General features: G+C 37.6%; 1 protein-coding gene across 3 annotated transcripts in view; it reads right to left on the bottom strand.

Moving 5' to 3' along the window:
- Nucleotides 1-514: 514 nt before the first annotated feature.
- FRMPD4 (FERM and PDZ domain containing 4) overlaps nt 515-24,582 on the bottom strand; it is a gene marked incomplete at both ends in the record, with an annotated part of 417,104 nt that continues 393,036 nt past the window's right edge. For all 3 annotated transcript variants that reach the window (XM_084305435.1, XM_084305436.1, XM_084305437.1), the window contains 12 exons: nt 515-1,857; nt 3,115-4,386; nt 4,710-5,771; nt 6,356-6,494; nt 9,857-10,039; nt 10,614-10,703; nt 14,337-14,463; nt 15,586-15,722; nt 16,470-16,589; nt 18,711-18,842; nt 21,959-22,066; nt 23,257-23,361. In XM_084305435.1, the coding sequence (XP_084161561.1) occupies nt 515-1,857; nt 3,115-4,386; nt 4,710-5,771; nt 6,356-6,494; nt 9,857-10,039; nt 10,614-10,703; nt 14,337-14,463; nt 15,586-15,722; nt 16,470-16,589; nt 18,711-18,842; nt 21,959-22,066; nt 23,257-23,361 (4,818 nt within the window). The remainder of the gene's footprint in view (nt 1,858-3,114; nt 4,387-4,709; nt 5,772-6,355; nt 6,495-9,856; nt 10,040-10,613; nt 10,704-14,336; nt 14,464-15,585; nt 15,723-16,469; nt 16,590-18,710; nt 18,843-21,958; nt 22,067-23,256; nt 23,362-24,582) is intronic.

The following is a 24,582-nucleotide window of genomic DNA, read 5'->3' as shown; positions in this document are numbered from 1 at the left end:
TATAATTTTAAAACATTAAATATTGTATTATATACATTATGATTTAATTTCTCATTTCTAAACATGGAGCATTCTCCAAGTGAAAACTTGGATGAAACAGAAAACAACTTCATTGACATAACAGGCTTTAAAAGTTCACTTCATACAACCATAGATTTGACTATATGAAAAATAGCCAAATGTCAATTTGCTCCTGTACGGTTTTCTTTTTTTTTTTCTTTTTTTTTTTTTTTTCTGTTTGTCTTTCCGGTCTTGGGGAGAGGGCTTTTTTTGGCTTTTGTGTTTGTATAAACGAAAGGACAGATCTGGTCAGTACTATTGTCAGTGTTCGGTATTTTATCTTTTTTTTTTTTTTTTTTTTTTTTAAATCTCATACTTATTTTATATAAAATAACAAAATATACAGAGAGAGCTGAGTTTGTTACATTAGTTCATACACATACAGTAAATAAAAGTTTTGTTTTTTTTTAATGTATGGCTTTGCAAAGGTAGATTATGAAGTGACTTTTGTATTTTATTTGTTTAAAAGCATTTTAAGAGAACGTGTTAGTGTGCTTACAATAGCGGCCATGGTAGTCGAATGTCGAGCCAAGAGTTTAATGCTAGGATCACTGGAGGTCTTGCCTGATACTGCTTCTGCAGCCTTCAGAAGACAAATGTAGTTTATTACAACCTCATCTATCTTAGCTATAATTTCCTGCTGCTGTGTTTCAGAGTTCATGACTTTAACTAAACGCATGCAGGCTTCTGTTAAGCAACAGAGTACTTGAAAGCTGGAAGTCATAGCTAAAAGCATTTCCTCAGGGCTTTTATCAGCCATGGCCATTTTCCTGCAGGCACTTCCCAACTGTCTCGATTCCATAGATAACAGTTGTTTGTACTTAGAAAGTTTAAGGTCATATGTTTCTGGATGTAAATCTTCTCTCTTGCCCATACTTGCTCGGACCAGTGACAGTAGCTCACTGGCATCCTTTTGTGCTGCAATAAATCCATCAGGCATTGCATACGTCTTCTCTTTCATCACATTTATTCGTGTAATTCGTGCATCAAAGGCCACATCGAGATTCACATCAATCTGGCCACCTTGGGTGTCAGCACTGCTCTTCTCATGTGTGTTATCTGCCTCACTTTGCAGGGTCTCAGCAGGTTTTGGGGACTCCAAGACTTTCTGCTCATTTTCACTGGAAAAAGACTGACTGACTGGTTCTGCTAGCTCGCACGGGTTCTGCGGTTCAAAGAGACATGAGAGCTGATGGCCATCTCCATCATCTTCATCATCATCACTTCCTCTGCTTAGGAAACAGTAGCTAAAGGGGCCACGACACCTCCAGGCACTGGTGTCCAGCTTCCGCAAAGGCAATGTTCGACACTGCTTGGAGTCCTTCTGACTGACGCCTGTGCCTGAGCACCTCTTACTGTCCTTCCTATCAGTGCTGACATACACACAACTCTGGGAGTAACTTTTTGACAGCTTTTTGCCCAGGGAGAGCTCCACCCTTCTTTCTGACTTGGATTCATCCCTTGGGGTGGTGTCCAAACATTTCAAGCTGGCTGCGGCTGCCTTCCTTTCAAACAGCATCTCAATATCTGCAGATCCTCCAATGATGCTGCTGCTGCGTCTCAGCACTTTCCTGTTGTGCGGCATCCTGAGGCTTCCTCCTATCATGTCATATGGCCGTAAACTAACTGTTGCCCCACAAGCCTGATTTACTTTGGGAATGTCACAAGAGTCTTGATTTTGACTTGGCACCTTTGATTCTGATAGCATGGATGATAGCATGATGGAGTCAGCTAGAGGCTGTCTAGGAAAAGCTGTAGGCATGCCTCCTTGTCTTCCCTTTTCAGGCTCTGTGAAAGCTACACTAGGGGTAGTAGAAGAGCAGACAGAAGAATTAAGCATCACCCTGACAATATTCACAGACTAAAACTTTTATATATCTTTAACTCTGAGGGAAAATGGATTCTTAGTATTTTCCAGTGGTCTCCATTCCTCAAAATATTTTACACACACAAAAAATTAATTGCTAGCTCCTCATGTCTTTTGTGTTTCACTATGATGCTTTTTAAAATCTATCAACAAATTATAACTTATGAATAATAAACTGTTTGTTCTACTACAGAACACATTGAAAGAAAGGAATAGAAAATCATCTATAAAACTTCCTAAATACCCCCTCCCCCTTCAATATATGGATTGGATGTTTGCTATTAAATAATTAGATGAATATTTTCAGATTAAAATACCTTCTTTAATTTTGCCTGAGAGAACATGGAAAGATGTATTCATGGTAATTTTGTTTTGGTTACATTGTTGTTTGTTTGTTTTTCTCATTCTTTCTCCTAGTCTACTCCACTTTCAGATTTTCATGCATTGCCATGCCACTGGGACATGTGGGCTGCTACCCAGGATGAATGAAATGTTCAAAACACAATCAAAAGGATTTCCAATGCTATCTCTGAAAAACTATGCATTTTTTTGAACAGTAAGTTCATAAAGTCACTTGAAACTGGAACTTCAAAATGTGGTAATGATTCTATATGTAAATTATTCTTAAACGAAACACCTACTATCAGATGGTGAAGTAAAAACACGCTTAATAATATAGTGACATTTTCTCACCTTTACATTTAGAACTTTTTACTCATACTGGCATGTTTTTGACAATCTGCTAAAATAGCATAAAATATATAATAAATGAAGCACATTTTTTTTTCTCTCCAACATTAATATATCTTCTGAAGTCATCTTATGATCTAGAAAGAATCCTGGAACTCAAATTACTATGGACTTTGGAGAGGCTTCCAAAGATTACTTTCTCCCCTAGGCTTCTTCATCAATGTCCCCCAAATATTAGATCTAAAACACAGGAGACATTTTTTTTTTTAAACTGTAATGAGAGATCTTCCAGAAAAAAAAGAATCTTTGTAAGCAGCTCCCAAGAACGTCTCAATACATATAAGTAAAATGAATATATACACCAAGGTCTAATCCCACCGCCTGCTGCAGATTATGATGTAGTTTCAGGTAAAGAGAATGCAAACTTCACACCTAACCTTCAACCTTAACATGCAACTTTAAAAACAAACACAGGAAACACTTTATTACTGATGTACCTGTAGTTTCTTTTATCTTGGGGATCCGATGGCATCCTTCTCTCAAAGTGCCAAACAGTGGTTCAGCATTAATTGCCGAATGCACAACAGGCACCGTCATCCTGTGACACACAGCTTCTGGCTGCTGATGCAGGTCTTTGTATGTTGTTCCATGGTTTGGAAGAATGGCAGCTCTTTCATCTGCTGGAATATAGGTAATGCTCTTCATTGATGGGTCAGAGATAATGTGCTTAACGTCAGAGGTACAAAGAGGAGATTCAACAGGGGTAGCACATGTGCTACTGCCCGTGCTGCATCCTGCATCCACTGAAGAGCACTGAGAGCTTTGCAGTGAGAAATGGCCTTCACTTTGCAGAGATGACATGCGCTTAGCCAAGTGATATTCACAAAGTCTAGCCACACTCTGCTCAGCTTCTGGAAGCTTTGAAGGATGGTCATCTGCAGATAAATCGGTATCTTCTGCATCATTTAGGTCTTTGGCTGAAGACACAGGAGTCATATCTGACAAAAAGTTTTCACCTTGGCCAAGCCCTGAGGTATCATCCTGATCCGCCTCAGGATCTACTTCATCCTTACAGTCAGTTTCTGTTTTTCCAAGGACAGGAACTCTTGGAAATGTCTTCCCGTTCACTGTTTCTGGGCTTGGCTTATCTGCTGCCCCATCATCGGCAGCATACCATCTTTGGCGAAAGGCAGTTCTCTCCACATTAAAAGTGCTTAGGCGTTGACTGTCTCTTGCTGAAAGAGTTCCAAATTTAGCTTTTAGGTCTTCATCAGCCTCTGCTTTTTTAGTTCCCTGTTGCTTTTTCACAGTAGCATTGCCATCAGAAGGTGCTTTCACTTCACTGTCTGTCATCTTATTTTTCCTTTTACTAGTGCAAGAATATACCAAGGATCCCATGTGCAATTTGCTAAAATAATCAGTGACAGATTTTGTTTCCATGGTCTCTGGCTCCATTTCCATGTTATCTGAATGAAGAATCTGCTTTGAAGGCACAACTTTTGACTGTAGCTCCGCAGCCTGACGACCAGACAAAGGCTGAGAGGATTTCATGCCTGGCACTCCAGCCTGACTTTTAGCAATGGGAAATTCAGTCTGCTCTTCCACAAGGGGTTGATAGCCTTCACTTGTGGTCAAAAACATGCGTGCAGTGTTTTCTGTCTGTTTCTGCGCCGCAGCTAATTCAGAACTTTCAGTCATTTCAGAGGAATTTGTTTCATTGCCAGAATCTGAAGATGACTCAGGGCTATATGCTCGCAAGATAGCTACACCTGCAAGCCACAAAAAATGAGAGTCAATCAATGACAGTAGCTGAAGCACCTGGACAAGTGACAAGCAAAGGTGTGTGTTAGAGACAAAAATATCTTTTGTAAGAATAATCTGACTTTATTGCACAGTTCCCGGGACAAGTAGCTTAACAACATAACAGTAGTTCCATTACATAATATGGAATATGATGTATGGAAAATGGTGGCAAAAAAAAAAAAGCAAAACAACAAAAAACAAAACCCCCTCACAAAATGGAGTATTTCCAAAGTTAAATGGATGAGATGGAATGATTTTCAATGAATAAATGTAACTATGGTGAAAGAACCTGAGTTGTCATTCGTCTGCTGTTCCTCTGAAGCAGCCAAAGCTTCTAGTGCTTGAAGTGTAGAGACTACAGCATCATCTAGCCCCTTTTCACACTTGCCCTCTGTATTAGTAGGGACAGCATCGATAAGCGACACTGGAATATCATCACTGCCTAGATTACTGGCTTGCTCCTTGTCGTCTCTAGGCTGTGTTGCTTGATTCTGAGAGTCTTCCTCATCTGAACTGTCCCTGAAGCCAGGTGGAGGAGCAGCAATGGCCATGTTTAAGGTATGCAATAGGAAATCATCTTCATTATCATCACCTTCTGGAGGTGGAAGTGAAGTCAAATCAATAATGTCATCACTAGAACCAGAAAGGCTGAGAAGAGCAGGCCTATCGATTTCTCCTACCATAATGTCTTCTTCACAGCTTACTTCATCTTCATCTTCGGCATCATCTGTGTTTTCTGCATAACAAATATCATGCAGCAAAGGCTCTTCTATTCCTTCCGCAGCTCCAAAAATTTTACCATCACTTATGGTTGCGTAAACAGAATTTGTAGCAAACTGAATGCTTTCAGCATCTGGTGACAACTCCAGACCTTTAATGTCATTGGCATTACTAATATAAATGGCTCTTTGTTTTTCTAGTACTTCTGGACTTTCATCCAAAAGCCTTTCATAGCCAAGAGTCTGAGGATTGATACCATCCAAGTTGTGATCTCCAAATATAAAGGAAACTTTTGCTCCCCTGGGAGAATCCTGTGCTTTCTTGCTAGATTCCAAACCTGAGAGTGACAGCAGTGAAGCCTGATTAAAATTTCTGCTTTCTTCTGCTTCAGTGGGGTCACTTTGCTTGGCCAGATGCTGATCAAATCCACCTGAATTATAGGTATTTTCTATGTACAGATGTCTGTGCTCTTTTTGACATAACAGACTTTCAGGAACATCTACAGTCTTCTGTTTAGGATCAGCAAAGGACATTTGAGTCTCTTGATCTCCTTCAGCCAGGAAAGTGGTAGTTTTTGGTACACAACTCCACTCAGAAGCAAGGAGACTATGCTTCCCTCTATTTTCAATTCCTGTAGCACAGGGAAATAAAAGAAACGTGAAACCACAGATTCATACAATCACAAGTTCAAGCACATTTTTAAACAATATCTTGTTAATATTGAGCAATGAACCCTCTGAATAGGACAGCTGGTTTATCAAATGCTTCAGAAAAGCATGTTCAAGCTTACCTCTGCTCTAAATTAAATAGTTGTTGATTTAATGACCTAAAGTTTAACTGACACTTTTGTACTTTAGTGCAAAACCAAACCACAGCTAGGTACAAATGCTATTCCAGAAATAGTAAAAGAAAATCAAATTCCCAGCTGGTTTCCACAACACCATATGTATTCTTACACAAGATATATGCGTATAATGTAATAACACTCATAGGGAACATGCATCTGTTTCAATACAGTTATGAAAGAAATTCAAGCTATCAAAGGCTGAATATCAGAACATTATAAAGCTGAATTGGTGTACCGTAGAGCCAAGTCTAAGCCAGCAATAAAATCTCATTTGGCACAGCCTTGTATTTATCTGGAGATGCACTGGGGCTTAAGCTGGCTTCTGCTTTACACCTGTGACCATCAAGAACGTACTGTGCAATGAATACCTGTTTCTCTGCTCCCTGTATTTTTCTTGTTGGCCATGTTGAATATTGAACGCCTTGAGTCGACCAGCAGTCTATAGTACCCAGCTGTTAGGCAAGCAAGATTCATTGCATCTGATGACTCCATCAGTAGAGTAATAGGCTAAGAAGAATACAACCAAGTCTTGGTTAAGGCTGTTACTTCTCTATTTGTTTACCTGCTGACAATACTACTAAATGGAATCAAAAGGAATTACATCAGAAATGCCACACTGAAAAGAATACATGAGAACTTATTTTCCTCACTACCAACATCAAACAATATCAAACATTTTCAGGGAGTATCTTATTGAAATATCTAAATAATTGAAAGGAGGGTGCAGGGAGGAAAAAGCCTGGCTCTTTTCAGTGATGCCCAGGGTTAACAGAAGAGGCACTGGGCACAAACTGAAATACAGGAGGTTCCCTCTGAACATCAGGCAGCACTTCTGTGCTGTGCAGGTGACTGAGCACTGGCACACGTTGCAGGCTCTCTCCTTGGAGACATTCAGAAGCTGCCTGGATGTGGTCCTAGGCAACCTTCTCTAGGTGGCCTGGCAGGGGGTTTGGACCACATGAGGTCCAGAAGTCCCTTTCTACCTCAAGAATTCTGTGATTTACAAAAGATTAGAGTTGGAATAAAAAGTCCAACCAGGCATTTTTAAGGGTTGATTTAGCTCTCTTTCTGAAAGAAGCTAATTACTTTAAGACTCTTGCTCCATCTTTCTCTTGCATAGATATATATTTTTTTCTCCTAAGGACTGTTTACTGCTACTCTGAAACTGCCAAGGGCTAAAACTCTGGGACATTAGGTGCTGTAGTATTACAGTAGTATGGGAATCACTGCAGCTTGCCAGAAAATGAAGTGCCCTAAGTTCATGTAAAGAAGTAAAATAGGAAGCAAACAGCTGGAAAAAGTTCAGGTTGAAAAAATGCAGCAGTGAGGATAAAGCTATCATTACACAGCAGCAGCAGGGAATATTAAAATGAGAGCTTAAAAGATTTCAGTATTTGTGGCCTGGCATTGCTTAAAAGACATGTGATGAAAAAATGAATAGACAAACAGAAACAGAGAACAGAGAGAGATCCTCAGATGAGAAATCAGCACAGAAACCAAACTCAAAGCCTTTAAAGAGAACAGTTAGACTTAACAGAAAAAATGCCATAGTTCTGAAAAGCAGTCTGGCCGGCTAGAGAGCATTGAATGTAAGAAATCTATGTGAAACACACTTTCTTTTACTTCCTTTTCCTTTGCCACAGTATATAAATTCCTTTGCCTAAAACTTTTGTTCATGTCTCTGTAGCTTATAACAGCAAAAGCTGCTCTTCTCAAATTCATTTTAAGGTGGCTAGCCTCTAGAACTCCCAAAGAGGAAAAAAAAAACCAACAAGTTCTTACCATGATGCATAGACAAAATTTACACCATAGAAAACCTATCTGGTCATTCACATAGTTTATAGTGAATTATAGCTATGTGGACATTTGTGACCTGAAGGCAAGTGATTGTGGTGGAAATTGTGTCCAAAACATAATTTATGTTTATAGATCACTACCAAACTCAAAACTGTTGTATGAACAGTTTTCGGCAACATGTAAAAGTCTATGCACTTTTTTTCTTTAAAGTATTTCATGCTATGTATAAAATAGTCATCCTCAGTTTGAGGTTCTACTCAACACATGCTTCTTTCTAAAGGATTCAGAGATATAAAATTAATTATAAATTATTAATTCTACAGTGAAGTACTTAATCTTTGTTCTTTTGAGTCACAAATAAAAAATAGCATTGAAATGCCATGTTGACGTTCAATTTTTCTGCGATGATAGACAGAAATGGACAATTTCCAAAGAAGTCTCAGATTGCTGAAAACAGTGCGGTGAACTACTGTTAATCTGATGAAGAGTCTCGTGACAGCTAAATCTTACTGGCTGCATCTCCCAAGTGATTTATGCTTGCGAAGATATCAAAAAGAACCAAAAATAAAAGAAGAACACAGGCTTCTTATTCGTTCTTTACAAAAGTGGCACTTATTGGCATATTCAGAATCTACATATAGGAACCTGCTACCTTATGGTATGCCTGTGTTTGCCCACATCTCCAACATCTCCACAAGAAACTCTGACAGTCCATACTTGTGCCCCACATAAAAGTTTTGTTGTTGTTGTTGTTTGTTTGTTCGTTTTGTTTTGTTAAATTCAATCCACAGCCTTCTAGCTCTGTAATTTTAATGTTAGGCTCTCTGTATTTAAGACTGAATGTGTTGAAAGGCAAGCAGATAGGGACATACATGATTTGCAGTAAGGCAGTAACAGTATTATAACACAAAACAACATAAGATCATGGCAATATAAAATATCATGGCGTACAGTGCTGCATTTTACATTCAAGTAGATGGGAAGTATTTGATTTCTGTATCACTTTCTCCATCAGAAAAAAAGAGGATAACAACTTTCTCACAAGAGGGCTACAAGTTTAGCACAGGAATACAAGTAAAGTAGACTGAGATGCTCAGATTGCTAAAATGCTGTATTCACCGACCTGTACATTTTTTGTGACGTTGTTGTCGAAGGGCACCTAGATTAAGTTACAGCCATGTTTTTTTCATTAACTTAAACACAAGGAAACACTTTCAGGTCAATAAGCCTAAAGCATTCAAAGCAAAAATTTAGTAAAATATCCCTTGTGTATGTTTCGTTGTTGTTTATTTATTTTTAATGTACGTCTGTGTAAGCAACAAGAACTGTTAGGCTCCATTTATTTTAATAGTATATCTAAGTTTCAAGTATAATGAGAACTCTTTCTTTAGTCTCTGATTGTCCTGATTAATGTCGTAGACAGTCTCTGAAGCCTTTCACTTTAAAATCTGATAGGAAACACACCAAGAAGAACCAGGATAATATAATGTATAAAGCTCCATTCATTGCCCCCCAGATGCCACTGATGCTAAGTGTTAAGCAGGATAAAAGAGAAACTAAATTGCTATAGGTAGAAGAGCATACAATAATACATGATATGGGACAAGGAACTTAACTGGTATTATAAGGCCTAAGAAAAAAAAAAAAAAAAAAAAAAGCCTTTTAACAGGTTATTTCACTGGTAACAACTATATGGTTACTTGCAGTGTCCTTTGCAGATAAAACACTGGGCTACTTGAGACACTGATCTGACAGAACTGGCAATTTTCTAACAGGAATAACATTGTTTATTATACCAAAACTGGCTTATAGGAGCTCAAGGAACTTCAAAAGAAGGCCAATTTCATCATCAACCTCTTGTCACCTTGGAGATCAATGGACACAACACAAAGCAAATTGCCAGAGCTAAAAATGCACTTCCAACATATCATTGTCATGATGATAACATTGATAACATGTCATGATAACATTTGGAACTGTTAGCATAGTTTGATCAAATATTTAAATAAAAAGGCAAAAATGTTATTTAAAGACATTGAATCATTGCAGATCAAAAAAAAACAACCACTTACTTTTACATCTAAGACATGCAGCTCAACTCTAACACTGCTTTCGTCTTCTGTAAACATCTCGATCCTGTTCACATGGCTGAAGTCTGCCAGGAGAGCCACCAGGTTTGTTTTGGTGTTTATCACATGACTGATGCCATACCGTGGCCCTACTAACAAAGTCACTTCTGAACGCTTTTCTCCCTGCTTTAGCATAAAAAGGGGAAGAAAAAAAAAAGTAAAACCCATGAGAAACACTACACAGTAACTGCCTTCTTTCATCTCCATGAAGCTTCATCTGCATGATTAAAGATTATCACATTTTTCTGAGAAGGTGAAATATAGAAGAACATCCTAGTTCGATAATTAATTACAAAAAGTAAAGAAATTTGATCATGGATATTGGCTGTACTGCAGTTTTTAGATGGATAGGTGGGTGGACAGATGGATGGATGGATGCTTCCTTTAAAAAAAAGTATTTTCATCAAGAGTTTTTCGGAGTAATAATTTAAGTGTTCTTCAGTTAATTGCATGGCACTATTTGCCAAATAGATGCTACCTATCTCCAAACCCTCAGTAAGTATTCAAATTACACTAGGCATGTTATTTTCAAGATGAAAAGAAACTAAAAGTGATTTGGTTCAATTTTACAACTATTTTTTTTTAAGTGTATGAATAGAACTTAAACTTCTAAAGAAAATGTTACAGTCCAGTTTTTGCAAAGAGACACTTGGATAAAACCATCAAGAAAAGAGAGAAACTTTTTCAAGAGAATTATTACCACTAGTGTTGCCTTGAAAACACGCCCTCCATATAACCGTAGATCACTGAGGAACTTTAGATAGTGCACCTTGGCTTGCAGAGCAGATAGCTGAAGAAAGAGAAACAGCGGTAAGATATAGTGGTAGGAATCAAGACGTTAATAATTTTATTTAAAAAAATAGAAGGTATTCATGTGGTGTAAAGAAAATGGATTGCAATAAGAGCTCATCAGAGTCTGAAACCAAATCATCAGATGCTTGACTTTCAGATGAGGAGAAACAGTTTCATTCTTAAAATTCAGGTTGTGCTTGTTTAGTCAAATGCACTGAGAATTTGGGTATGGGCTTTATCAGGGCGCTGCAAGAACATGGTAACTGTTCCAATGAAGGAAAAATGTTAAACTAGTCAAATTAGACATCTGTTCATTGAGGGATTTCAAGGATAATCAACAGCTTTCAATTCATAATCACCATCAGTTCTTAAACATTTATGGACCAATACAGAGAAAGAGAACAAAGAATTTAGTTTTGTCAGCTATGTGCATTACATTTTGCAAGGTACTTGCAGCATATGGCATATTATTCTGTCTCATTGCTGCAACTCCTGTTTTTTTTAAATTAAATTCCTCTACTATATTTAGTAGGGAATAAATCTAGAAGCCAAATACAGTACATAAATACATACAATTCTATCATGCAACCCAATCCATAATTTAACTCCTTTTCCTCCTACCTTAAAATACCTACTTAAAAACATCAAGCTTGGACATATTTTATGAGATTGAACGGAACCAAGAAACAGTTCATTTCACCCAAACAATCTGGAGCCAGAACTTACAACTCTCTTGTGTAAATCTTTCAGTGTGGACTTTATCGAGCTCATCTCATTTACTATTCTCTCTTCAGCCACTAGATTTCTATTTCAAAAACTTACTTGATCTTGAAAAGCATTTTAAGAGCCCCTAAACTAACGTTTTCCTAGATTCTAAGGAGGAAATGAATCCAAAGCAGAGAGCCAAGAGGGAATGAAGTCCCCTTCCTTTTAGCAGGTGTTAAGTTGCATAGAGAAATACACAGGACTTATAAAAAAGGAAGGATCCTAAGAGTGATAGTCTTCCCTTCACAGGAAGGGATACAAGCTCCAGAGGGTTGTCCTGGCTTAGTACCTACAGGTGAGACAGAAGGTGACGATGAGCTCTGATGCTTTGTTTCTGATGACTGCCTGGTAAAAAAGCAGGCGGGCATGCAATGAGTTTCCAAAGCTCAAATCACAAAGAATAAAGGAAAAATCATGGAATCACAGAATCATTTAGGTTGGAAAAGACCTCTAACATTGTATAGTCCAACCTTTAACCTGGCACTGCCAAGTACACCATTAAAACACGTCCCTAAGCTCTACATCTACACGTTTTTTGAAGACCTCCAGGGATGGTGACTCAACTACTCCCCTGGGAAACCTGTTCCAATATTTCACAACCCTTTCAGTGAAGATATTTGTCCTAATAACCAACCTAAACCTCCCCTGTTGCAACTTAAGGCCATTTCCTCTTATCACTTGGTGCTTGGGAGAAGAGATCAATCCTCATCTCACTATAGCCTCCTTTAAGGTAATTGTAGAGCATGATAAGGTCTCCCCTGAGCCTCCTTTTCTCCAAGCTAAACAACCCCAGCTCCCTCAGACACTCCTTGTAAGACTTGTTCTATAGACCCTTCCCCCACTTCACTGCCCTTCTTTGGACATGCTCCAGCACCTAGATGTCCTTCATTTAGTAAGGGGCCCAAAACTGAGTGCAGTAGTTGACATGCAGCCTCATCAGAGCTAAGTAGAGAGGGACAGGCACTTCCCTTCTTCTGCTGGCCACACTATTTCTGATACAAGCCAGGATCCTGTTGGCCCTCTTGGCTACCTGAGCACACCATTGGCTCATAACAAGCCAGATACTGACCAATATCCCCAAGTCTCTTTTTGCTGGGCAGCTTTCCAGCCACTCTTCCCCAAGTCTGTAGCACTGATTGGGGTTTTTGTGCCCCAGGTGGAGAACTTGGTACTTAACCTTGTTAACTTCATAGAGTTGACCTTGGCCCATCAGTCCAGCCTATCCAGATCCCTTTGCAGAGCCTTACTACCCTCAAGAACATCAACACTCACACCTAACTTGGTGTCATCTGCAAACTTACTGAGGGTGCACGTGATACCCTTGTCAAGATCATTGACAAAGATATTGAAGAGAACTGTCCCCAGTACTGAACCCTGGGGGACACCACTGTGTGTGACTGGCCTCCAGCTGGATTTAACTCCATTCACCACAACTCTTTGGACCCAGCCACCCAGCCAGTTTTTAACCTAACAAAGTGTACACCTGTCCAAGCCATGAGCAGCCAGTTTCTGCAGGAGAATGCTCTGGGAAACAGTGTCAAAAACCTTGCTGAAGTGCAGGTAGATCACATCCACATCCTTTCCTCATCCACTGAGCATGACACCTTAACAAAGTCACTGCAGAAAGGCATTGTTGCAACCTGTATTCTAACCAAGAATCAATACTGAATGCCCCTGCCATCACCTGTGATTCCTTCAGCAGTGATAGCTTCCAAAATAAAACCAAAGTTACACTACTATGATAAATAGTAAGTAATTGGCATTATTCAGGCTTAGCTTCAGCACTTCCGGTGACAAGCAATACTTCAGTCAAAAATGTGTCCCCTCTTCCTGAGCATTCCAGGTCAAACACACAGATCTACATTCACAATCGTGACATGACCTGAAACTCACCTCCTCCAAGCAGGATTTCTGCTGATCCCAATGAACCTTAGCTCAGGCACCTTAGTTTTGGGCTTTTCCCATTCGGAAAAAAAAAGTGTCATGAACCAGGATTCAGCTAATTTTATGTCTCAACTACTCACTCTTAGGTTCTGTTTACTTTCAATGGAGAGAAATAGGTATTTCTAGGACAAGTAATCTGACCTATTTTTGGCACCTACATGTAATATGGGATGGGATGAGTTTTTCCCTAGAAGTGCCTATTTCTCTCTGTTGACTACGCAGAAAGACTAGATGACTTACATAAAAAAAAAAAAAAAAAAAAAAAAAAAAAAAAGAGCAAACAAACAAAAAAGAACACAACAAACCACAAACTCATTACGGTGTCTAAAACCAGACACAACTGTATGCATACAACAATGCTGTGTGCATTTCTCAGAGACACTGTCTTCTACATTTCTTTCTATCTGAACTGAAAGCTTAGTGATAAGAAAAACATTTTACAATAACAAGGAGGATCAGTTACTATAAAGAACATTATCTATCCAATTAGGCCTTGGGCAGTGAAATGTCTCTATGTACAGCTTAATGGAAAACAATCCCAAAAAACAGCATTTACATCAAGCCCATAGGTTAATATAGTTCAGATCAGAGTATCAGAGAGGAAACAATAACTTTCTAACAAGTCTGCCATTAATATGAAGTGCTAAACGAATTAAAAAATATGTATCTTTATAATACCTGAAATACTAATAACTACCTTTCTGGCATTCACAAGTTAAGAAGATAGTTTAGTTGGGATATAATTAATTATTTTAATTGTTATTGGCTATGTTGTACTTATCACCAAAAGTTAAATTGCCTATATTCTCTGAAAATATAATGGCTAGGTATTTCTCCAAAGAATTAATTTAAAATGTTTCCCATGCATTCCACCCTTTCTGTTCTTTAAAACATATTTTCTATTAAGATGCAAATGTAATACCTTTTTACCCGGAGGAACTACGTTTTGATTTGCTTTGACAAGGTGCGAAAGTGCTTTCTTTATGTTCTTTTCTTTCATGCTTTGCAGCACAGCAGATGGAAGAAAAGTCTCTAATCCCCATTCTTTTCTGCAATAAAAGGCATATATTTAATTTCACATTCCTGTGACGATTATTTAGACTGGTGACTATGATGCCAAGTGAAGGAACTCCTACAAACTGAGAAAAAGTTGATAAAGTGCAGAGTTTTGCAATAACGCATCATTTTATATATTCGAACTATATGAAGAACTATTTTCTATATTCAAACTAATGAAGAAGATGCTTTAAAACTATATTCAATCATTTCTTCTGTCTCTTCCAACATACTAGACAGCAAAGAAGTTTAAAGTGTGTATGTTTAAAATTTAGGCTTGTTAATCCCCACCTAATTACACAGGCAAGCACCAATATAGTATTAAATTTGCAGAAGATTTAACAATATAATGTCAGATCAAATTTTATTTTCTAATTTTTTTAGGACTTGCAAACCAGCCAATGATTGTCTTCGTAACTTTGCCAACCTGACAACCTGTTCCTCTCCTTTTACCCAAAGTATTTTTCTTCTTAATGCACCCTTTTTGACAGAAGACTGACTCTTCACTCATATTATTTTTTTTCTTGTTGTTGATTAGGATAAAATATAACAACATAGAAAAAGCTGTTGTGTTGGTTTTTTTTTTTCTTTGCTTGTTTTATTTTTTATCCTAGCAGATATACACATTGCTGCATTTTGGATTTTTAATTTTCTGCGGTTACATATACATATATATGTTGTCTAACATCTCCTAGAAAATCATAAGGACAACATAAAACAGGTGCTTACTAGATTCTTCTGTATCTAAGAAATCTTTAAAAAGGAATCTTAGACCGTATGGTATTCTGAACGAAGAAATCAACTGAATCTTATTATAATCATCTCTACTAAAACCCTAGGATTTAGAATATATAGACTTAGATCTGATCACTAAAAGCAAGAGAATTAATCTTATTTACATTTATAGCCTATTTCACATGTCAAACCACGTGACCAAAAGGTAAATGTATTATCCATACTTAAAGCTCTTAGTTCACCTGAATAAATTTCAAGTCACAAATAATGAAACTAAAATTGGTGCACACATATAGGCATATTAAAGAACCAACCTTAGAGAATCTCTAAGCTTATCCAAATCTTTCACTTTTAAAGAACACACTGAATCCTCAACTTACTCTATGTATTTGAGGGAGATTTTCTGAGTTTGCTTGGTGGTCACAGTTGCAATATACATTTGTAGTGCAGCCAACCGCAGGGCAATGTCGTATTTCAGTTCTGGTCCAAATCTTTCCTGAACCACATCATTACAGCTCTGCCAAAGAACCAGTAGAGGGAGTTTCAAGTTCAAAAATCTTGTACTAAAATTATATATATATATATATATCTTACATATATATATATATATTTTTTTTTTTTAAATGACCATTGTGTGAAGAGTAACCCTGAACCCAGAAACAGGACCATGTTGAAAGTAGAACTGCGCTCTCAGAGATGTCAGATGCTCACCAGGATATGGGTACTTCTGGAGAACACAAGCACTTCTGCCAAAGAGCAGAAGGCATGAACATTTTGATCTAAGCTCTCTCTCCCTTCATCCTTTCCGGGGAAAACAGTAATCCTCTTTCATGAGTGTTGGGAGGGTACCAGGCTATCTGGACTCTGGATAGCAGAACTCTGCCTGGTGGGATGCCCAGGAGGAGACTCACATTGTTCTCACATTAGTTTTCTCATCCATTTTACTGGAGGTCCCTTTACAGACATCATTTCTGCCTGATATTATAGTACCAGAATTAAGTATAAGCCATTATTTTGGCTTCACTGTTTTGTACAGCCAAATATATTTTGGAAAGGCATCAAAGCATCACTATTTGGCAGGACTTAAGAAGGAAGGGAACTTTGCAGATGATGAAGATTTGCACATTCCCCAAGTGCACTGGCTTTATGCAGCAGAAACAAAACCCAGGACTTACTGTGGCCATACTTTTCTATCTGTGTATATACTGAATGCAACCATCTTTTTATTCTCCATTTTGTTAACAATGGCCATGGTTTCACTTACCTGTACATAGAGATACTCAAAAGCAACTGGATCTCTTCTTAAAAGATCAATGGGATCCTTTGGGACAAAGCTAATCCTGAAAAGACATCTCATCTTATGTGAGCTTGGTCTCTGGGTCACCTAGAACAGTGGAATAATTATATCAGAGCGTAGCAATCCTGTTTGTGCAAGAGTCCGTTGTCTCAATCCTGCTCCAGAGACACATGGTAACAAGGAAAATAATTCTTTCTAACAAAGTTCTTTTCTGTGGGCTCCTTAGTATGTATTGCAAGTAAGAATATCATATATATAGTCTTGTGGAAAAAATCCTAGACTTACATAGGCATGATTGCCCAATATAACTCATTCTCAAAGCAGAGGAATTCACTCGTTCAAACCCAGAGAGAAAGGACAGAAAAAAACAGACCTTAATGTAAACCATTCCAGTGAAATAAAAAGTGAGTTATACTCCAGCAGGACCAAAATACTCATAAGCTAGAAGGGTGGTAAGGCTTCTGGGGAGAGGTCACATTTTACTTCTTAGTTTGATTGAGAATACCGATGAAGTACAGCTTGGCAGCTATTACTCTCACTTTCCCTTCATTGCTTCAATAAATTAGACAATTTGCCAGAAATCGTGTCTTTTCAGTTCTCCAGGTTTGTTCTGGATTAAGACACCTACCCTAGACTTCTGACCAAGACAGACCTCTCCCAATATTTTAAAAGATCAAAAAGACTTCTTTGCTTGTTGGTCAGCAAAACACTTCGCTAAGAACATAACACAGTAATCTGGGTATTTTCACAAGGGACTGCCACAGAGTGAATAAATAATTGGATGAAAGAGTAACAATCCAATAACTATTGTAAGTCATGGTCAGCAGCAATGTTATGATAGCAAATTAAAGAATTGCTGATTTTACAGGAACTTCAAAGAAGAAATTAATGTAGTTTATGTAGTTTATTCAATTAGGCTAATGTAATTAGAGAGTTAGTGTACTTTATAATCAACATCTTGGATTGATAAGACTATATTTACAAAAATCTCCATTGGAGTCTGTCTTGAACTAACAATTTTCAGAACATATGTTTATCTCACATTCTCTTTGACCTCATTCCTAAGTATCTAGGTATACTCTGTATGTATAAATAAAAGGTCAACATGGGATTTTCAAAAGCTCTCTGTGTTGGTTTGTTCTGATCCCTCTGATTTCAATGGGAATTTTATCAATTACTTCAAAGAGAGACAGCTAGGACAGGAGAGCCGGCACTGAATATTTGTGGATATTGTGCATTCATTGGGAAGCTTGCACCCACACAACAGGAAGGTTAACATGGCAAAGTCAAACGCTTAGAAGTTGGAAAATACTAGAAAGACCACTACTGAGTAAACTTAATTCCTTCATATCACTACTCAGACTTGAGTTACATGAGCAAGGGAATTCTGGCATTTGTATTAAATTAGTGTTCCCCTTCTCATATAGAAATATATTTATACTTTGAAAATTTAGGTAAAATGTAAAAAAAGCCCACAAAAACAAAAAAACACAACACAAATATTCTCCTGAAACACATAAATAGCATGGAAAACTTCTGGCTTGCCAAAAAGGATAAGCAGCTAAAATAAGGGTTGTCTGCTGGGAATTGTGAAACAACCTTACCTCTAGTCAGAACTGGCTTGTCAGCAGCCTGATTTGCCTCCCTGATCTAACAAAGAAAGTCCTAACAGCATTTTCTGGGTCACAATTCACCATCATAGACGTGAGATAATGTATCACTGCATAAACAAGCCAAACTTGGCTTCATCAGAAAGAGTATCATTTCCTGTTATCCAGATACAGATCTGTATAATCAGATGGGAATGAAAAATCAAAATGTGTTTTTAAAAGGAATTTTGACAGACTGGGGTTCTCTGAACTGTTACGATGGATTTCCCAGCTGTTAAGAATGTTCATCAGCGGCACCACATATGATATGAAAAATGGATTTGAGAAATATTTTCTAGCTTTAAGTCTGATTTATAATGAACTTTTCAATACTTCTTAATGGCCCAGTGAAGCAATAAAATGTGATGTCTATACAACAGAAGAACAATTATTCTGTGAGAACTTGATTTTTACAACCACATCCAAATACTGCTACTATTTGATAGACTGTATCAAACTATAAATCTTGCAGTTAATTCACTTGACTAATTAGAAGGATGGACAATTTACTGATTAACCAGTCTCATTAATATTTGTTTTCATATATAATTACACAAACCTGAGTTAGAGTCTCCTGTTCATGTAGCAAAAGGAGTTTTGTTCCAGATCCTTCAACCCTCTGCTCCAGCATCAGTGAAAAGTGTTCAATACACTTGATGGAAAGCTTTTCTTGCAGTGTTAAGATGACATCCTAATTAACAAAGGATTTATAGAACGTGCTTTAATTTATGAAAGCTTGGGACCGAGTTCTTCGCTGCCACACACGCTGCACGTGCACAGCGCAGGGTGGAAGCCCAGTGGTTAAAGGGGAGGATGGTTGTGTTTCATGCATGTTCTGTAAAAGTATACAGGACAACACACACATTTACATGGGAAAAACCTTTATATTCAAACATCTCTGAGATGGTATCAGACATGCATGTGAAAAATACATACGTACTGTGAATGGATATCTTTCTATGAAGCTTAGCATGCAAATTATACTCATGTGGCCCTTAAATTATTTCTCTCAGTCTCTCTGCAAATAAAACCCCTCTACGTGAAAATGAGAGAGGGTCTTGCTACTCTTCTCTTTACTTATTTTTGGGTCAGGTCCACCAGAGATACAAAAATAATTTTAAGTTCAACATAGAAATTAAATGAATGCCTTTTTTTTTTTTTTTTCTCTGAAGTTCACTTATAGATACTTGCGTTTAATGAACATACTTGAGTACACTAAGAGGAAAGTCAACAATGATGATACCTGCGCCAAGCAGCAGCTCTAAATTTGGTGATCCTTTCCATTTATAGTATAAAACCCATTCCTAAAGATTTTTTAAAATATTTTTTCACATTGGTTTATGTCTAAGGTTAATCAGTTTGAGAACAACTGTTTCTAAAATAACAACTAAACAAATCTCAAAAAAACATTCAACCAATCTGTACTTTACTTTCATATAATGCTTTGTAAATATACTGAGTATTATCTTCTGGCAAGGTATCTCTTGTTTTAGTGACTGTAGTAACAAAAAGAAATATACAACAACCCATCATTTAAAAATAGTTTCATGTTATCTTTGTGAAAAGATTAAAGCATTTCTATTCATTTAAGAGATTTTTAGATATACATAAGCATCCAGATGGATAGGACTCACTAAAGAGATCATGATGAATTGTAATCCAAGTGTTTTAACATAATTTAGGAAGATTAATTGATCAATTACAGTGTGTTTATGGAAAATCAACACCAAATTGGTGGAAGGATGAAAAATGTATGTAGGAGGATGGGGCCAATTCTGTATGCTGTAAAGAATAAAAGACAGTATTAATGCATTGCAAGCAACCACTCTAAATAATGGAGGTTAATATTACACTGTTTTGACTAATGGGGAATTTATTGCTTATACATTAAATCTACTTTTATTTACACTCCTAAACTATGCTCAAAGACAAGGGACATAATAGTAACAGGAAGAAACATGATATTTAAAGTAATATTGTAAAAGCAGGTAGTAAGGCACTATAATGGCATTGTTTGCTGCAAGCTGTCTTTAAAATATGATGCTAAAGCACATAGGCACTGAATTACCAGACTGATTTTTTGCTAACCTGTGTAGTCTTATCTGATAACCTAGAATCAGCCCAGGTGTTGCCTGCCAGCAATAAGGAAAGTGAGGACTGCTGGCGAGCCACCAGTTGCACCTGCATTGTTACGTGGTGAGTTACTGGACTGCTAAGGGCAGGAAAAAATGTTTGCCTTTACTCAGGTGGAGCATGTCTCCTTCGCCTCAATTTAGGAAAAGCAGCAGAACCCACAACCACCCATCCATAATTAGCAATATGCACACACATTCTTGCAAGAACATGTAATATATAACTGTACAGGCTATGGAAGATATAATTGCCTGAATTAAATGAAAAGAAAATTATTTCTACAAAAAGTCAGAATGACTAAGGTCAAAGCAGGCTCACAACATCGTTACAGCTAATCGCTGAGCCCATGTGGGTATCTTTGCAAATGAGAGCAGGTTAGATATCTGGTCTTACAGTACCTGACACAGCCATGACAGAACTACCGAAAACTCATGTAACGTGATGGCCAAAGATTGTTCTGCAGAGGCAAAATATCCTGGAACAGGTTGGTTGGTTTTATGCTCATAGAATAAAACACCGGAGAGCAGGCTTGTGGGCCTTAGAAGGGTACAGAGACCTCAGTATCTACATGAAGCATGTCTCCTAATTCTTCACCCAACCAAATTCTGAAGTGGGCTGAAGAATGTCAGAATTTCACAGCTGTATAGTGGAGGCTGTTATCCGTTCCTTGGATTTCAACTACACCTTAGGGATAGGCATGAACTATAAACAAACTTGCAGCCCATTCTTACATGTAACTTCAATATCCATTTTGCCCTTTCACCTGCAGACTGGAGTAAACGTCCCTGTGTTGACCTTAGTAAATTGCTTTCCTTGCAGTTCCAATTGATTAGGCATACTGTATAATCACAGTGAGAAGAAAAGCAGCCTTTCCTCAAACATGCATAGCTTTAAAATCTCTAAAATTCAGCAGAAGTTGGCACTGCAGCTGAAAATTGCACTCCCAGCCTTTGCTGCTCATTCCCACCCAAACATGTCTCTTGTCTCAGTCTCACAAGACGCATGCTACCATGCAGTGACCTAGATCTGGTAACTGATCTGGGTTAAAACTAGCTCACCCAAACAAAATTTTTGAGAGAATAGTATCATGCCCAACAGTGCTAATCTTGCTGCTTACTACGCTACTCCAAGGAACTCACAGAGAGCGATGACTGGTTTAGGAACCTACATGAAAGAGTGTCACAGACACTACCCAGCAGCCTCGATTGCATGCAAGGGCTTCACCACTTCCTTTCTCTGTATGAAAAGTGTTATGGAAAGTATAGAGGACATTACACTGAGATGAGCAGTATATCACCAACATAACCCTACAAAATCCCATTCCAAATTCACTGGATGACAAGCTAGATGATATTCAATTAGCAACCAACATCTTAATCTGACTTTTGCTGACAAATCTTACTTCTTTTTGGCAGTGTATCAAAACTGTAGGTCCATGCAATTTTAATTGGGTTCTAGTCACATTAAAATGATCACTTCTACTTCTTCTTCACTGACAATGGAACATATTTTTAACAAAAAATTTTTGGACCAAAACCTCATTATTTCTTAATCCAGCCCCAATTAAATACACCAGCAGTTTTGTTCTTAAAGCATTCAAAGTGAATTATAATTACTGAAGGTCTTGTTTAAGCAGCGTTCTTGGCATTGCATACTAAGGTATATCTAGCCTACCTTTATTGAAGTGCTGCAGTCAAAACGGAAAGATTTGGTTTGTCCGTTTTCCAGATACACCTTCAGAACATTTGGCATGAAAAGAAGTGAATTGTCCTTAACTGTTTCCTGCCAAGCAAATTAGTGAATCATATTACAACATGTAAGAAAGGAAATCAAACTGCTGTTCTATAAAAAAAGGACATAATTCAGATGTAAAAGTAACAACTGAAGATGAGTTTATTGGCTTAAACTAACAGCAGAATTAGCAATGTCCTGCAAGTGTGTAGTCATACTTGTTACAGCTGTACTTTATAGGTCTCATTCCTGGAAAAAGATAATTGTTCACTTACATTTTACGCCTGACTTGGAATATTATCTCTTCCTAAGTACTGTTTCTCTGACAATAAATGCTACCTCTGACGTTGAAATATTTTCAATGAAACAGAAAAATACATTACTGTTTCTCTGAATATAGTGAGCTATTTAGTGCCTTTACAAAATGGGAACTACAGATTCATTAGTAAAAATTACAAAAAAAAAGATTTTCTTCATTCTCTTTATAGATGGATAGTAAGTGCTAATATCTGTCATCATTTAAGAAGAGTAACATATAATACTGCTACTTAATCATGACAATTCATAAGAAGGATAGTAAAATAAGCAGGAAAAAGGAACGGAAAAGGCTTTTTTTTTTTTTTTTCTAAGGCAAAAACCGCTTTTGAAAAAAATGCAGTATCATTTTCAGTTTGGAAGAGAGTTGGATAAAGACATCAGTGGGGAATGATGTTCAGTTAAATTATGAAAATGAGCCAGGAGTTCATGTCTGAGGAGGAGTTCAGTGCCTCTCAAAGGGAGGCTGTCTGCCTGAGGACTGGAAACAAGTTCAGGTAGGTAAACAAATTTTAAAGAGGTCTGTAAGGTAGTGTTAATCTGTTTTCCTGAATAGCGTTAATCTGCTTTCCTGACACGCTACTTTCCTTGAGTTTTTGTTTTTCCTGTTATAAAATTGCCCTGAAAACAAAAACAAAAAAAAAAAGCAAGCATTATAAAGACTATAAAGACATACATGTCTATCACCACAAAATGCCTTCTCTATCATTTTAATTTTATTTTAAGAAGGGACATATTTTTCACAATATTATGGTCACCATGGACTTTAAAAACAGACCTCCCTGAAACTTCAGAAACAGAAAAACCATTCCCTGCACCAGCCTATCACTCTTGTTCCTACCATGTTTCTACCACTTTCCAGCCTTGTGGCATACCTTTGGATGAAATGCTCAGTCCTTCCTGAGCTTAAATAGTTGAACACTCACCGACACCTGGCCATTGATTATTACTTCTTCTGAGAAGCGCACTTTGACAGGGTTGGACTTCAATCTTGCCTTTTTTGCAGCACTAATAAAAGCTGATTTAGGAGACTGGAAGGGAAAATGATGACAAAATATATCACATACCTTCAAGTTAAAACCTCTTTCATTTTTTTTCACATTTTTGGTACATTGGGAACTCCATACATACAGCAACACTTCGCAGACTGTTCACTGAAGAATGGAAATGCAGTTCAACCATAATGCTTCTCAAGATAATACATATGTACATACATACAAGGAGTCAGTGATATACTTCATGTTCTGAAAGGTATCCCACAGTCAGACTGGAGAGATGAGAAGGGCTCTCAGTGCACATTCAATTCCACGTAGTGCTCTCATGACAATTGCTGTGAACCAAATTAACTTTCTTCTTTGACCTCACTTTAATTTACTACTTTGGAATCACCTGAGATCCAAGTGTTCAGCCCTTGGAAACAAATCTCTCTGCATAGGAGGAGTTTGACTAACAACTAGGCTAGCAGAGCCATTTTTTGTATATTTACAGTAAAAAGGATTTTTGTTTTCAGCAACAGAATCAAAGCAGTTTTATTCTCAGGTCAGTTATGAATACAGGCCTTCTGGCATTGCCCAACTCCATTACCATCATAATGGGCAATGGAAGAAATTCTAGCTTGGCTGAGAATCACTGGGTTCCTTGGCACCAGGTGTATTTGTTTCAGTAAGATACGAATTAGGTGTTTTGAAATCTTTTTCCGAACTTCTGAGAAGTGGCCTTATTAGTTTTGGATACTGGAAATACTAACTCAAAACTAACTATGAAAAACTAGTGCAGGCATTAGTGGTGATGATCCTGGAATAGCTTCCTATTATCAATGCAACATGACAGCAGTTTCTATGTAAACATAGAAAGTCTTTTCACCATCGTTCAAATTTTGACTTGACTAGCAATCTGCAGGAGAGATGGAGTAGTTCAAGGCCCCTTGCTCTTCTCATCCCTTATCTCTGTTGAAACTGCTGAAAAAGTTTTTGTTGTTGTTATGAAGAAGCCATTTGTCTAGAAACTGTCAGGAAGAAGTCTTTAGCTTATTTCTGCATGCCACTGATTTACCATTGAACTGGAAAGATGTTAGCTACTACCATAGGCTCAGTATCAGCCATTGAACAAGCAATGAAAGATGCTACATTCTCCCATTAAATATCAGAGCCATCCAGTAATTCCTGGAGTGCAAAACAGAACCAGGAATAAAACGAACAGTTCTTCATTTTTACTGTTCATTTTTACTTACTCCTTCTTTAACAACTATGACC

This window comes from Netta rufina, assembly GCF_964035555.1.
Source record: "Netta rufina genome assembly, chromosome: 1".
NCBI classification, from domain to species: Eukaryota; Metazoa; Chordata; class Aves; order Anseriformes; family Anatidae; genus Netta; species Netta rufina.
This window is presented reverse-complemented; position numbering and strand designations above follow the sequence as displayed.